Source organism: Desmodus rotundus, chromosome 7 (assembly GCF_022682495.2).
Source record: "Desmodus rotundus isolate HL8 chromosome 7, HLdesRot8A.1, whole genome shotgun sequence".
NCBI lineage: Eukaryota > Metazoa > Chordata > Mammalia > Chiroptera > Phyllostomidae > Desmodus > Desmodus rotundus.
Genome location: NC_071393.1, coordinates 101160 through 114635, shown reverse-complemented (window position 1 = coordinate 114635; position 13476 = coordinate 101160). Strand labels below are relative to the sequence as shown.

Sequence of the window (13476 nt, the reverse complement as noted above, 5' to 3'; positions counted from 1 at the left end):
TAAGTGACAGCACCTCGCCCAGGAGGGGTGCACTACTGGGGGACTGAGAGGAAATGCCATGGGCATCTGCTCCCTTCGGCCTTTCCTCCAGCAAGCTCTCATTAGTGTCACCTTGCAAGGGTCTGTGGCAGGAGGGGCCCCTCAGAGTTGCTCTGAGGGTTGATGTACAATCAGCCTGTCATCAGCACTGGCCGTTGTCATGACTGTCACCTTGTTTATAGAGGGGCGCCACCGAACTCAGGATGCAGAGTTTCTTGAAGATGCTGAGGGGGAGTGGGGGCACCAGCCCACCCCTGGAGGAGCTGGTGACCCTCGCTGGCAGGCTGTGTCGGGACCTCCAGGATGACCTTGCCCAGGTGCAGCCCTTGGTTACGGCTGTGCTGGACAGCCAGCTCCGTCTGTACCTCCTTGACAACGAGGATGTGGCCCTAGTGTGCGCCCGTGTGCTGGTCCAGCAGGAGCAGCACCAGGCCGCCTGCCGGCTGTTGGAGGTAGGGCTGGTCTGGAGGGCGGGCGGTGCACAGCGGGGCAGCAGCCACTACTATCCTGAGCAAGGCAGAATGCCCGGAAGTCAGCAGTAGCCTGGGGAGAGGTGCTATGGTTCACTCTCACCTTACTAAATTCTAAATAATTGGGTAATCTGAGAAAAAAACCCATGTATCAAATCCTTACTGAGTGGTGGTCCTGGCTTGGAGGCCGGCATACCAATCAACGAGCCCCCCAGTCAGACAGACCCAGGATCTCAGTCCCGTAGGCGGAGGTGTGTAGCCGAGAACTCTGAAACCGAAACTATCTTTGTCATTCATCCAGTGGTACTGGGAACCTCAAGTCATTTGGCCTCGAAAACTAACCTGCATTGATGTGAAGGAATTTATGGTCTTTTTTACAAAAGGATTTTATTTATTTATATTTAGAGAGAGGGTAAGGGAGGGAGAAAGAGAGCTAAATATTGACTGGTTGCCTGTTGCATGCAGCCTCCGACCAGGGACCCAACCCACAACCCAGGCATGTTCCCTGACCAGAAATGGAACTGGCGACCTTTTGCTTTGCGGAATGACACCCAACCAACTGAGCCACACCAGTTGGGGCTATGGTTTTTTTAAAATTTATCCACTTAATAGGACAGAGATGCCTTTTGCTATCTAAATGTTGACGTGTTTGATTGCAGGATGCTGCCTGCCCTAGATTTTATGGGTACACGTTGTAGAGTAGATGCCTGTGTTACTTTCTAAAATCTGAGCACTTCTGAATTCCCAAACACGAAGAGCTCAGAGGGCTGCAGTAGGTGATCTGAGGGCCTGTCTTTCCCTGGTTCATCCCGTATTACGGTCCATGCATAATTCATGCTGAGTTTACTGTAAAGATACTCAAATTTCCCCAGTTCTTTGTATTTCCACTCCCTCCCAGCCAAGGGGTGTCCTCTGGTCCCTCAAACTGCCTTCATGCAGTGGCGGGAACACGTGTAAAACTGCAGGTGGGACCATGTGTGCACCAGGGCAGTGGCCTCGGCCTGGGACCTGAGCTTGCCTGCTCCCCACGTTAGTCTCTCCACACTCTGTCCCGGCTTCCTCCGCAGTGGCCATGCTGGCTTCCTTGCTATCCCTAGAATTCCCAAGATATTTCTTTGTCCCAGGACCTGCGCTTATGCCACACTATCTGCCAGAGGCTGGTGCCTTCCCACCTTTCTGGTTCCTACTTTAAATGGTACCCCATCTGACCCTGGCCTGTGGGCTCAGTTGGTTGGAGTGCCGTCCCATAACAGAAAGGTTGTGGGTTCGATCCCCAGTCAGGGCACATGGTTGGGTTTTGGGCCAGGTCTGCAGTAGGGGGCGCATGAGAGGCAACCACACATTGACGTTTCTCTCTTTCTCCCTTCTTTCCCCGCTCTCTAAAAATAAATAAATAAAATCTTTAAAAAAAAAGAAAAAGAAAAGAACATTTGAAAAAAAATAAGATGTACGTCAAGCTTCAGATGGAACCTCACTCTGACAGTAGGGTCCTACCACAGCTCTGCCTCTCGTGTGGCCGTCAGCCAGTCATCTGCCTGCCCTTTGCCTCATGCTCCTCACCTGTGAGGAGTGACTGGGAGCTGTGCTCACCTTAGTGCTTTATGGGAGGGTTGAGGTGCTGATGTGAATGGGTGGTCAGCTGGGCCACCAAGGACACGGCACTGCACCTGGTGGCGATCAGAGCACTGGCCATCTGGTCACGCCCTTGCTGCTTGGCCCATCGGTGAGCAGCTCTTCCCGGGGGTCAGGGCAGCTCAGATTGCAGTGCTCTAGGTGGGTGAGGGTGGCTAGGTCTCAGCAGGCTCTTCTTGGCAGGGGTGCCGCGTGCCAGGAGGCAGCCAGGAGCTGGTGCAGCTTTGGAACAACATTCAGTACCATCTGGACATGAGGAGGCTGGGCGTGGCCACACTGACCCCAGTGCAAAAGTTCCGCTGCAGGAAGAGGTACGCCAGTGGGCCTTGCTTGTGCTTATTCCCTGGGGCTCCCGGGGGCTGTGCCATCCAAAACCACAGAAGGACTTAGGTGAAACAGGCAGGATGATAAGGGCAGGAACAGTCAGAGGAAGCACCTGGTCAAAAGATAATAGACTCATTATTGACCCATGTGCCTGACGTAGCCCCACCCTCTATCTGCTCTGTTGGCCATGGCGGTGCATTCCCAGCTGTGCCAGTGGGAGAGAGTTCCAGCTGCAGCAAGAGCCAGTGCCCCCAGTGAGGTCCTGCATGTGGGGAATGAGACCTCACTACCCTCTGCCTTGTGGGAGTGGCCCAGCACACGTGCCTCAGGTAAGGCTCTTCAGGTGGTTCGGTCTGAGCACTGGCCCTCAGAGCTGCAGAACCTTTAAAGAGAGTTAAAGAAGAGAGTGCTGTGGGTAGTACTTAGAAGGTTGCCTGGCACAGTAGATATTAAGGAGATGTAATATATAATAATTACCACCATGAGCTTTCAGCACTAAGGAGACATTGCAACTGTTGGTTGTTGCTACTGTTGTCACCACTTGTGGATGAGGAAGCCAAGACACAGAGAAGTTAGTGACTTGCCTAGATTACAAAGTAGACAGAGGCAAAGCCAGGAGTCCAACCCAGACAATGAGATCATAGAGCCTTTGGTCATGACCATGGTTGTTCCCTGCTGGTCTGTAGGGCCACTGTGCTCCTGACGGCCAAGTGCCGGGACTCCTGAGCCCATGGGGCCTGGCTACCAGAAGAGATGGCTTCCTTTTGTACCGGAGAGAATTTTTTTCATGCTTCCCACCAAATAGAGTGAGCTATGAGTCTTGGGGGCTACAGGGATGTAGCCACGTTCCTGCATATTGCTGCTCATGGCCTGCCAGAGTGCGGTTCACCAAAGTAAATGACGTGGGACCAGCGGGCAGTGTTTCTGATGGGCCCCTAATTGCTGGGTGCTATTGGAGGTGCTAAGGATAGAGACTGGGCTTTGCTCTCCCGGAGCTGACCTTGGGTGTGGACGCTGGACAGTACCAAGGAAACCAGGTACACTCCATAACTCGGAGCGAGGAATGCTAGACAGAAGGCCTTCAGATGAGGACGCTGGTGACACATTGTTCTTTGCTGTGGGGAGAGGCTGCAGTGCAGGCCCGTCCAATCCTTGGAGGAGAGACCTGAGCAAGTGGACCTCAGGGGCATAAGGAGGGGTGACACTGGAGTTCCATCAGATGGTCAGTGTAGGAGCAGAGGCAGGAGGTTCTTGGACTTTCTGGGAGTGGCTGAAGAAAGGGTTGTGTGAAGGTAGATTTTGGAGGATTTGCTGATGACTTGGATGTATTGGAGGCGGAAAAGAAAGAATAAAGCCAGACTACAATGCTCTTGGCTTGAGTGGCTGGAATAGGGTGGTTTCTCACCAAGATGCGCAGGATGGGGGCTGGGGGGATATTTGGAGAGCTGCAGATCCCTCTCCTCCTCAGCTTTGGGATTTATGAGAAGGATGTCTTTTTGACGTCATGGGGATTTGTTCAACTGGTGTTTGGATATCAAGTCTTGTATAGATAGGTACTGTTTGTTTCCATGTCGTTATTTTCTTTTGCAAAACTTCGAGTTTACACAGCAGTGAAGCATAACCAAGCTCAACATCCTCATCATCCAGCTTTGACAGTTTGTTGGCATTTATCAGCACCGGCATCTCACTGAGTGGTGAGGTCTTTATGAATATGTAGAGTGGAGGGTCAGCCAAGCAAGCCCCTTCCTTCTTCAGGGGTGGGCCCCTGGGACCTTGCAGCAGCAAGGGGCAAGGAGTGGCTGCTGAGGTGAGAGGAACTGCAGGGTTGCCAAGTGTTCTGCAGCACTTGAGGTGTATCCAGGAGAAGGAATGTCTGTAACCACCTCCTCACTGTCCTCACCCAGGAACCCACCACCGCCCTCTCTCTGCCCTGAGGGCTTGAAGAGCAGGAACTTCCCTAGAGAGGTTCGCCAGAAGTTGCATGACTTCGCCTCCAGCGTGAGCAGCAACCCCAGCAAGGATGAGCGGGTAAGAGCGGATGACAAGTTAGGCCAGGCAACCCTCCCCTTAGCCAATCTCCACCATTAGGTGACACCCGGCCCTTAGGTGACCCACCCCCAGGCCTCCCCAGTGGCCCGTCTTGCCAGGGTGCTGGTGGTCTCCAGTTCTCCTTGGACTGGCCTGGGGACCGTAGCTCATTGTCTGGCAGCCCCTGACAGCCCAGTATGCACACGTGGAGGGTTTAGTTTTCTCTCGCGAGGTTGCCTGTGTCTCTGTCAAATGCTCCCTGAGCAACCGCTGTGGCCAGACAAGAGGTACCGGGTGAGGGTGTTGAGTCTCTGCCTTCATGGAGCTTCCAGCGTTGGCGGGGCAGATGCCGGTGAAGCCCGGTACTCGCTGAGGCGGGAGCCAGGAGGCTGGGAGCTCGCGGGGAGACGGCGCGACAGGAGGGGAGAGAGTTTCCCGCTGCTCAGAAATGGGGTCTTGCGCCCTCTGCCACTTTGCTTCCTCCAATCGGCCAGACTCTGCTGTGTTGGTCCATCTAGTTTCCCCCAAGGAATCAGCAAAGTTCTTCCAAGTGGCCGCTTTGCCCACTTCTGGAGCTTGTCCAGTCAAGAGGATTCTGCTGATGTTTGCTCCACCCACCCTGTTTCCTGCCCAATTAGCAGGACTTTAGCTGTGTGCTCCCGTCCCCCGGTCCAGTTGTCTGGGCTCTGGTAGTGGTCTTCTCTCAGTGTCCAATCGGCAGGGCTCTCCGTGATTCCCGCCCCCCCCCCCCCCGCCCTTACTCATCCGCTGTCCAATTGGAAGGCTCTCCAGTGATTGCCCACCTATTTTGACGGTTGAGTTGTGCGCCAGCTCCTGAGGAAGCGAAGGGCGCGAGTCAGTGGTCGTCGTGCTTTCTAGTTGGCCGTGGTTGATTCCGGACGCGGAGGCTGCGGGCCGCAGGTCCTTCCCGAGTCTTCCTGGCACTGGGTGGCCGTCGGGGGGCCGTGGCGCGAGGGAGGAAGGAGCCCTGGCCGAGGCTCTCCCCCAGCCCACCCCGCCCACTGGGACAGCGCCGTAGCCCCTGTGGACACCCCGGCGTGGGCGGGCGGAAGCAGGGCTTGAGGCTCGTTTCCGGCAGGAGACCCTGGCCGCGGAGACCAGCCTGACCGTAGAGCAAGTCTACAACTGGTTCGCCAATTACCGTCGGCGCCAGAGAGCCGGTCTGCAGAGCAAGGAGCCAGCGGGGGAAACGGCCGAGGACCCCCTGCAGCCCTCACGCCACCGCCACCCCTGCTTCGGGTGTGTGCACCGACCTCGGTGGCCAGGTGAGTGGCCCGAGGGCCTGCTGGTTGGGGTTGACGTCAGGTCACTGCACCCGCAAGGCACGGGTAGGGTCACTGTAGCTACTGGGACGCCCTGCCCGGATCTGCACATTCACGGATTGTCATTAAGACCAAAGGTGAATGAGGGGATAGAGAATGTTGTGATGACTCACAGGTTACACCCTTTTCCAGCTTTTGGGGCTACTAGTAACCTGCTGGGAAGGAGGCTGGAACTTGAACTTCATCCAACCTCCCATCCCATCTGATCGGCTTTCGACAGGTGAGGAAAACAGGCATGCTCGGTCCCTGGCGACCACCCACAGTCAGTGGGAGCCTCTGGCCCTGGCCCCTGACTTTTCTGGAGACGAGACAATGCCAAAACCACTGACTCCCAGGTACTGTCGTCCCCACATCCTGGGGACCATCTCCCTGCTCAGCTCCCCTGTCCTCAGTGGGAAACCAAGCCTGCAGTGGGTGTGGGAATGCGGGGCCAACAGTGGTACCAGGTGGGTGACAGCTGTGACCCCAGGGGTCGGGGAGCCACTGGAAAGGAACCCAGATCGGGGCCGGCGTCACAGCCTGAGGTCACGTAGGTTGTGGCGAATGGGGAGAACACACGTGGGAAGGAAAATAAGCAAATGTGTCGCCTGAAGACAGACCCGGCTGTTGTGCTTTGCTTATTTCTGGTACTGGGTGTGGCTCGTGTTTTCCTCGAGTTGGTAACAGACAACACTGCGTGAGGTCCTGCCATGTACCAGTGACAATAACTGGGCCTGGCGCCCGACGTGCAGACCTACAGCACTTTTCAGGCAGGTTGCTGTGACCTCCCTGTCCCGCTCTCGTCACCCGTGAAGCGGGGAGCTGTAGGACCTGCCAAGTGGGCTGCGACAGAGATGACTGGGGTGGGGCTGTGCACAAGTGCCCGAGAGGACCATCTGAGACACGGAGCGTCTGTGGGGCATGAATTCTTTGTGCTGTATCGGCTGCTGCCCAGTGTTCCCTTAACATCAACCGTCACATATTCAACCAACTAGGAGGCTCCTGCTAATCATTTCTGGCTTTCAGTATTGTGAAAGAACGCTTCATTGAAGGTCCTTGTGAATGAACTGCTAGTGTATCTTAAGTTTCCAAAAGTCATATTTTTTGAGTGTCTCTAGAACATTGGCAGCCACAGGGAGGACAGGGAAGGCGGTGGGATGAGGGAGTGGTGGGCTCCGCGGCATCAGTGACAGCCCTGGCCTGAGCAAGCCTCTGTGCACCCAGGAACAGCATTGGCGGTGTTTCCCAGGTCTTTGCAGGGTGCTGAGATGTACCAGGAGGGGCCTGGCCACGATCCTGCCTCTCTGCCCCCCATCTGCCCTGACCCTGGCCTTGGCGCGTTGGCTGCCTGCAGTGACATGCTGGACCCCTCTTCAGCTGCCCCCAGGTCATGGCTGATGTCTCTTGCACTGGCGTCCTCCAGGGACGTTTCCTTTCAGACTGGACAGCTGGTCTACAGTCCCAGACTGGACTTCGCGATGCACCCCGCAGATGCTTCCATGGCTGCGTCCATCGCCACTCTCGCTGGGCCCAGCCCCACAGGTGAGTCTGCTCCAGACAGACCGTGAGTTTCTGCACCAGAGACTGCAACTACTGGGGTCTCTTGGAGGGTAGAGAGGTGTGTGAAGGGCCAGGGCTTCCCGCTTGAACACTGTGTTTAATTAGACCCAGAACCAATGTACCTGAAACAGGCTCTCCCCACAACATTCCAGGTAATGTTTCTCATTTAGTTAATAGTCAAACTAAAATATGCACATGAGCCCTGGCTGGTGTGGCTCCGTGGACTGAGCACCGGCCTTCGAACCAAAGGGTTGCTGGTTCGATTCCCACTCAGGGCACGTGCCTGCGTTGCCAGCCAGGTTGCCAGTAGAGGGCATGTGAGAGGCAACCACACACTGATGTTTCTCTCCCTCTATCCCCCCCTGCCTTCCCTGCTCTCTAAAAGTAAATAAATAAAATCTTTAAAAAATAGGCACAGGAAACAAAATAAGACAGCGAGGGAAGAGCAAAAGTGAAATGAGGTGGCCGCCAGCCCCAGGTCCCCCACTCAAATGCACCTAAGTGCCTGTCAACACCTGCTAGACAGAGGGCTGAGCTTCTCCGACCCTACTTCTCCCCACTGTCACCCGATAGAAATACCATTATCTTAGTTTCTTCCTTATCGTCACTGTACTGTACGTACCTTCAGAATGTGTATTTGGGCACGTGCATGTATCTCGTTCACACCCTTCCTTGTAAGGAAGATACTGACACTGTGCATTCGGCCCACCACCCACGTCTCTGCTTGTATACGTGGTGTTCTGGGGTTTTTAATGGTGTTTCTGTTACTCTTACATTGCTTGCTTTTTCCACACCCTTCAGTCTTGCCAGTGCTTCATGTGTCCCCTCTGAAGCCTTGCTGCTGGAAGCCGCTTTCTTCCTGTGCCCTCTCCCAGTGGGGTCTTCTCCCTGGGCCTGGGGTGTGGTCACCACCCCGAGCACCCCTTGAATTGCTTCCCTGGGTCTGCTGCAGCGTGTCCTGAGTCACAGACCTCATTCTCTCTTTCCCGACACCTTTGTTGTGTTCGAGAGCGTCCTCAATTAACTGTGCAGTGAGGTGCATGCAAGGTAAGTTTTCTAATCGGTGTCCTCACGTTGTCTTTCATCTCCCCTCACATCTGACTAACAGTTTGGCGGGGAAAGAATTCCGAGTTAAAAGTGCCTTTTCCGTTAGAAACCCGAAGGCGTCAGGCACACTGTCCCCGCAGTGTCCAGTGTCCTTGATGCGTCACGTGTCACTCTGGTGTTTACCTCTTTGCAGCCTGCCTGTGGTTCCTGTACTGGCGTTTTTTTAAAGGTTAAGTGTATTGAGGTAACGTTGTTAATCACTGCGTCCTTTGCAGGCAGCCTCATGGTAATTTGGTGCCTGTACACTCGACCATGCGCTCAGCCTTCTGTTACCATATGGTTTGTCCCGTTACCCCGTTTTCTCCCTGCCACCCCGTTCCCTGGTAACCCCATTCTGTGGTCTGTATTCATGAGTTTGGGGTTTTTTCTTAGTTCCTTTGTTACTTCTTGTTTATTCCATCCACCATGAATGAATAGAGCTGAAAAAGGAGGGTTTTGTTTTTTTTTTTTAAATGTCTTGATGTTCTGAAATTTCAGTGATGGTCCTAGGTCTTTTCAATTCACTTTGCTGTTAAGTGTTTGAATTTAAAACAACAAAAAAACACAAGGTCTCCTTTAAGCTCTGGGAATTTTTTTGTAATATTATTTGATAGTTTCTTCAATAATTTTTTTCCTCCATGGTCTCAATTCTGTGTTTTGAGCACAAATGTTATTTGGATGCTGGAATCCTGGACCAATCTTAAAATGCTTACCTCATTTCTTATATCTTCTTTCCTTTGTTATTGTGTGTGCTTTTGAGGGTGTTTCTTTAAACTCTCTCTTCCAATATTTTGTTTTGGTAGATATTTTAAGAGAATTCCAAATTCTGTTTCCAAATCTCTGAATTTTTCCTTTCTTCATAGGTCGTGTTGCTTTTTGTAGATGCAATATCTTGTATTTCTCTGAGTGTCTAATTGGAAGTTTCAGAAACTATGCTTTGTTGTCTGAAGGCAGAATGTTGGGCCTGTGGCTCTGGCTCTTCTGAACAGAGAAGGCCGAGGAGCAGAGAGAGAGGAACGGCCTGGGGACGGTTATTCTGGACGCAGCTTTGCAGTTTGATCGGTGTGCCTTTCACTCCTTGCTCTGCGTTGGTTTTTGCCACCAGACTCATGTCCACCGGGTTAGTGTTGGCCAACCAGGCGGAGTGAGGACAGCTGCTGACCTGCCTCCTGCAGGATCGGGGGAGCTGGTCTCTAGCCGGCGTCCACTACCTGCGATAGGCAGTGTTGGCTGGACACTTGCGAAATTCCCTGCGGACCCCTGAGCCCCAGGACATCACCGCACTCTCCCTCCCGGGTCCCTCCCTCCCTGACCTGTGCTCCAGGTTCCTTGCAGATGAGGTGCCATGTGGAGAACTGGACGTCACTGCCTGCCATGGCTCCTCCACGACCCTCCGTTTGTTCTGAGATTGTGGCTTTTGTACTTCTCTTGGAGGAAGAAGATACATCCCATTGATCTATTATGTTTGAAGCAAAAATGTTCAAATTTGCACTTAACTGTATGCCCTGTACCTCAGAGCCTCTGAAAGTTCTGCAGGAAACAGCAAAGAGCAGGTGGTCAGGGAGCTTCCTCTGGTCAGAGAAGGTCTGGGTGGCACGAGCCTGGGCTGCTCGCCTGTCATGGAGCTGACGCCAGGGCTGCTTGATCTGGTCTCACCCCCTGGCCAACTCAGGGCAGAAAGGGATCTTCCTTCTCAGCTCACTTTCACTCCTAAATGTCTGTAGAGTCCAAACTGGTCCACAGGGGCTTGTCTTTAAGACTAAGAGATATTCTGAGATCCTCCGTGAAACAATTTAAGTAGAGAAAGGGGCACGGTGAGGTCGTGGCACCCTGTACCTCAGTGAAATCTTGGTGAACCCTAAGGTACCAGTTGAAAATGGCCCAGAAGGGTAGGCCTGTGTCCGGTCCTCATATGGCAGTGGGGGCTGTGGCAGATTCAGGTGCTGAGTCTTTTGGGTGGGGACAGCATGAGGTCTGGAACGACGAAGCAGGATTTGCCTTTGTTTATTCTCTGGAAGCCTGAAGGGGCCGCTGAGGGGCACGGGTGTGGCCAGCTCTTGTTCCAGGAGGGAAGCTGCGGCCTGGGGCCAGCTGGGCTGGATGCTCCTGTCCTGCGGATCCTGGCTGTGCTGCATGCCAGTGGGCCCTTCCTCCCGCATCGGGCTGTGGACTTTGCTCCTGTGCAGGATTCGCTGACACACCCAGCAGAGACCCCCCGAGGATGTACCTGGAGGAAGGTCCTGGCACCAGCAGTGGCCGGGCAGATGGACAGGTGGGCAGCTTCCTGGTGACACGGCAGCCCCTGCAGGCTCCGGAATTCGTCCTTCCCCAGAGGTGAGTATGCAGACCCCCTGCCACGGTGCCGATGACACCCTTTGCTTACATGTTTCTGGGAACTACAACAGACCCCCAGCCTGCGTCTACCAGAAAGAAGAGGGTAGTTTCACCTCAGACACAAGAACATCCGGAGACGCGAGAGTAGACACGGACGACTGTCCTGGGGACGATGCTCAGGCCTCTTCCCTGAGATTGTCCTGGGCCCCAGCACCCTCTTTCTGGCATCTTCTTTGTCCCAGATACAGGCTGTCAGAGTTTCTGAGCAGGATAAAGATTCTGATTTTATATCCAGGTTGTAGTTTTCCAGGGGCTTGGGAGGACCACAGGCAGCCTGCTAGCCACGGGGCCAGGCCAGCAGTGCAGGAGGCTGCAGACGGGAGTGACGGAGAGTGTGACGGGGCCTCTGCTGGAGGGGGTCTGGGAGTGACCCCAGGACCAGGCCCCCAGGGTTTGGGTCTCCCTCATCTGTCAGCAGTGGGCCAGGTGCCTGGTGATGGCAGAATTACAGGGGAATAGGAGAGGGGGGCAGTCCCCCAAGTCTCAGGCTCTGGTCCTTACGAAGCAGCCGGGTGGGAAAATCTCGACTCTGCGGATGGGCTCACTCTTCCATCGTGACCAGGTGGCATGAGGGGCAGATGCCTCCCTGGGGCTCCGTGGGTCTCAGCCTTGGACCCAGCCACAGCCCATGCAAGCTCTGATCCGACAGCCTTGGTTCTTCCTTCATAAGCAGCTTCCCTGGGAGTGACTGGCTGGCAGTCAGTAAACGAACGTGTAGATGACACAAGTAATAGCTTTCTGAGTGTGGCAGTCGGTTCCCCACAAAGCCACGATGTGCTGAGGTTGCCAGCCTTGCAGGGCGGTTCCCCACCTCTCCCCCACCACCCCTAGGACCAAAGACCTGCTTTCTTCAGCTGCATGTTCTGGAGTATCATGTAGATGAAATCATGCAGTGTGTATGGCCTGGCTTATTCCACCTGGCCTGGCTGCTGGCTCTGCCCTGCCGCTCCGTGTCAGCGGCTGTGTCTCCTCATTGCCAGGCCCTCCTGGGTGCGGGTGGGTCTGGACTTGTTGCTCCATCACCTGGAGGGCATTTGGGAGCCCCAGGTTTGGGGCAGCAGTAACCATTCCCGGACACATGTCCGATGCACGTCTGCTGTCAGCACACACCTAGGAGTGGAGTGCCTGGCTCACAGGGTGCGTGTGCAATTGCCTTTGTAAGGGACTGCTGGACAGTTGTCTCTAGGGGCTGCACCTGTCACCTTCCCTGCTATCCCTGCTTCTCCCTCTGTTTTGGTCCCAAGGTCCTCTTGCCTCCTTCACACCACAGTCATGTCCCTCCTACGTGACCTTCTCTTCCTTCACGTTTCTTCTCTGTGAGCCAGCTCTGATGTACTGTGACCCCCCCCAGGCCCTGTGCTCGGGTGTCACACAGGCTCCTCCAGCGCCCTGCACACCTGAGGGCCATGTTTCTGAGGAGAAGGGAGGAGACTGTTTCTGAGCATCAGGCACTTGGAAGAGACCTTCAGGGCACATTCCTCATGAGGTGAAGGATGTGGCATGGTGCCCCTTGAGACAAGGCCTGTTCTGTCATGCCCCTTTTCCAGCTTCCCGGAGCTGGCACCCACCTCACCTGCCTTCCCTGGACCTGTGCCCGCCGTGGAGTTGAGTGAGTCCCCACCACCCAGCCAGGTGAGGCTTTCCAGGAGGTGACCCACGCCTCCTCCGAAGTCCTGCATCAGGCGGCCAACGATGGACACGGGTGTGGAGGCCTCGAGGCTGGATGTCTGTGGAAGGAGACCTGGGGGCGGGCACTGTGGGGCAGGGGTATCCGGGGCGGCAGGGGGGAGCCAAGCAGAGGGCCTCTGAGTGGGTAACGCTGTGTCTGCTTTCCAGGTGCAGTGGCCTGACAGCCAGGCCTCCAGCGATGCCTTCTGGGGGGCCAGGATGCTCCTTGAGCTGTCGGGAGGCAGCCTGGGCTGAGCTGCCCTCCCAAACCGGGCCAGTGCCCCAGGGCAGCAGGTGTGGACATGCCGCCATTCAACACAAGTTACAGAGCTTTATTCTGATGGAAAAAGGAGGTTCCCCAAGTTCCTGGGGTGGGGGGGTTCTGCTGAGGAGCATTGTGAGCTCCTTGGCTCATGCCTGGTTTGGGTAGTTTGGTTGGCACTTTCTGGTGTTGGAGGAAGCGTTTGAGAGATGTTCATGAGAGCAGAAGTCAAAGGTGATGTTTGTACCGCTCAGGCAGCACTAGGTCATAGGGGTCCGGCTCCTGAGCGGGTTGTGACAGGCCAGGTGCCCGCCCAGTTTGCTGGGCGAGTGAGGCGCGGGCAGCGTCCCGACACTTCAGGGCCTGTGGGCCACGCGGTGGTCCAGCGGGGCAGCGTGGGTGCATTTCACGCTCAGGTTGTAATTCATTGTTTGCAAAACAAACGTTCGATTCAATTAAATTCAAGTTTAATGTTCTGAATGCCTCATTTTTAGTCACTTAACTGCCACCATTTTACAACAGGAGTGCATTACTCCCATGCCACAGCCTGTTGAGGGGCAGCGCCTTGTCTCCGACGTCCCTGTCCCATACGCAGCAGTGGACATGGCCGTGTGCAGGCACATGGCACCAAGGGCCAAGTGCAGTGCGTCTCCTGGCACACGTGACCCCTTTTTGCACAGGTGGCTTTGAC

At 54.9% G+C, this 13476-nt stretch overlaps 1 protein-coding gene across 2 annotated transcripts; it reads left to right on the top strand.

The window, feature by feature from the left end:
• The first annotated feature begins 242 nt into the window (after positions 1–242).
• ANHX (anomalous homeobox) lies at positions 243–13263 on the top strand. 2 transcript variants are annotated; one of them, XM_045200927.2, is made up of 9 exons: positions 243–491; positions 2325–2452; positions 4370–4493; positions 5593–5779; positions 6057–6171; positions 7065–7357; positions 10648–10795; positions 12403–12487; positions 12692–13263. In XM_045200927.2, exons 1-9 carry the CDS (start codon positions 243–245, stop codon positions 12776–12778), a joined length of 1416 nt encoding a protein of 471 aa, XP_045056862.2. In that variant the 3' UTR covers positions 12779–13263. The 2 variants fall into 2 exon arrangements, with proteins under 2 accessions (XP_045056862.2, XP_024422408.2); XM_024566640.3 differs by lacking the exon at positions 7065–7357 and having other exon boundaries at positions 10667–10795.
• The last annotated feature ends 213 nt before the right edge of the window (positions 13264–13476 follow it).

What these genes read in the sequence shown, in the direction of transcription:
- ANHX (XM_045200927.2), top strand. Translation starts at nt 243, where the DNA reads ATGCAGAGTTTCTTGAAGATGCTGAGGGGGAGTGGGGGCACCAGCCCA. An exon ending in CCGCCTGCCGGCTGTTGGAG is followed by an intron (nt 492 to 2,324) that starts GTAGGGCTGGTC and finishes TCTTCTTGGCAG; the next exon opens with GGGTGCCGCGTGCCAGGAGG. An exon ending in ACCCCAGCAAGGATGAGCGG is followed by an intron (nt 4,494 to 5,592) that starts GTAAGAGCGGAT and finishes CGTTTCCGGCAG; the next exon opens with GAGACCCTGGCCGCGGAGAC.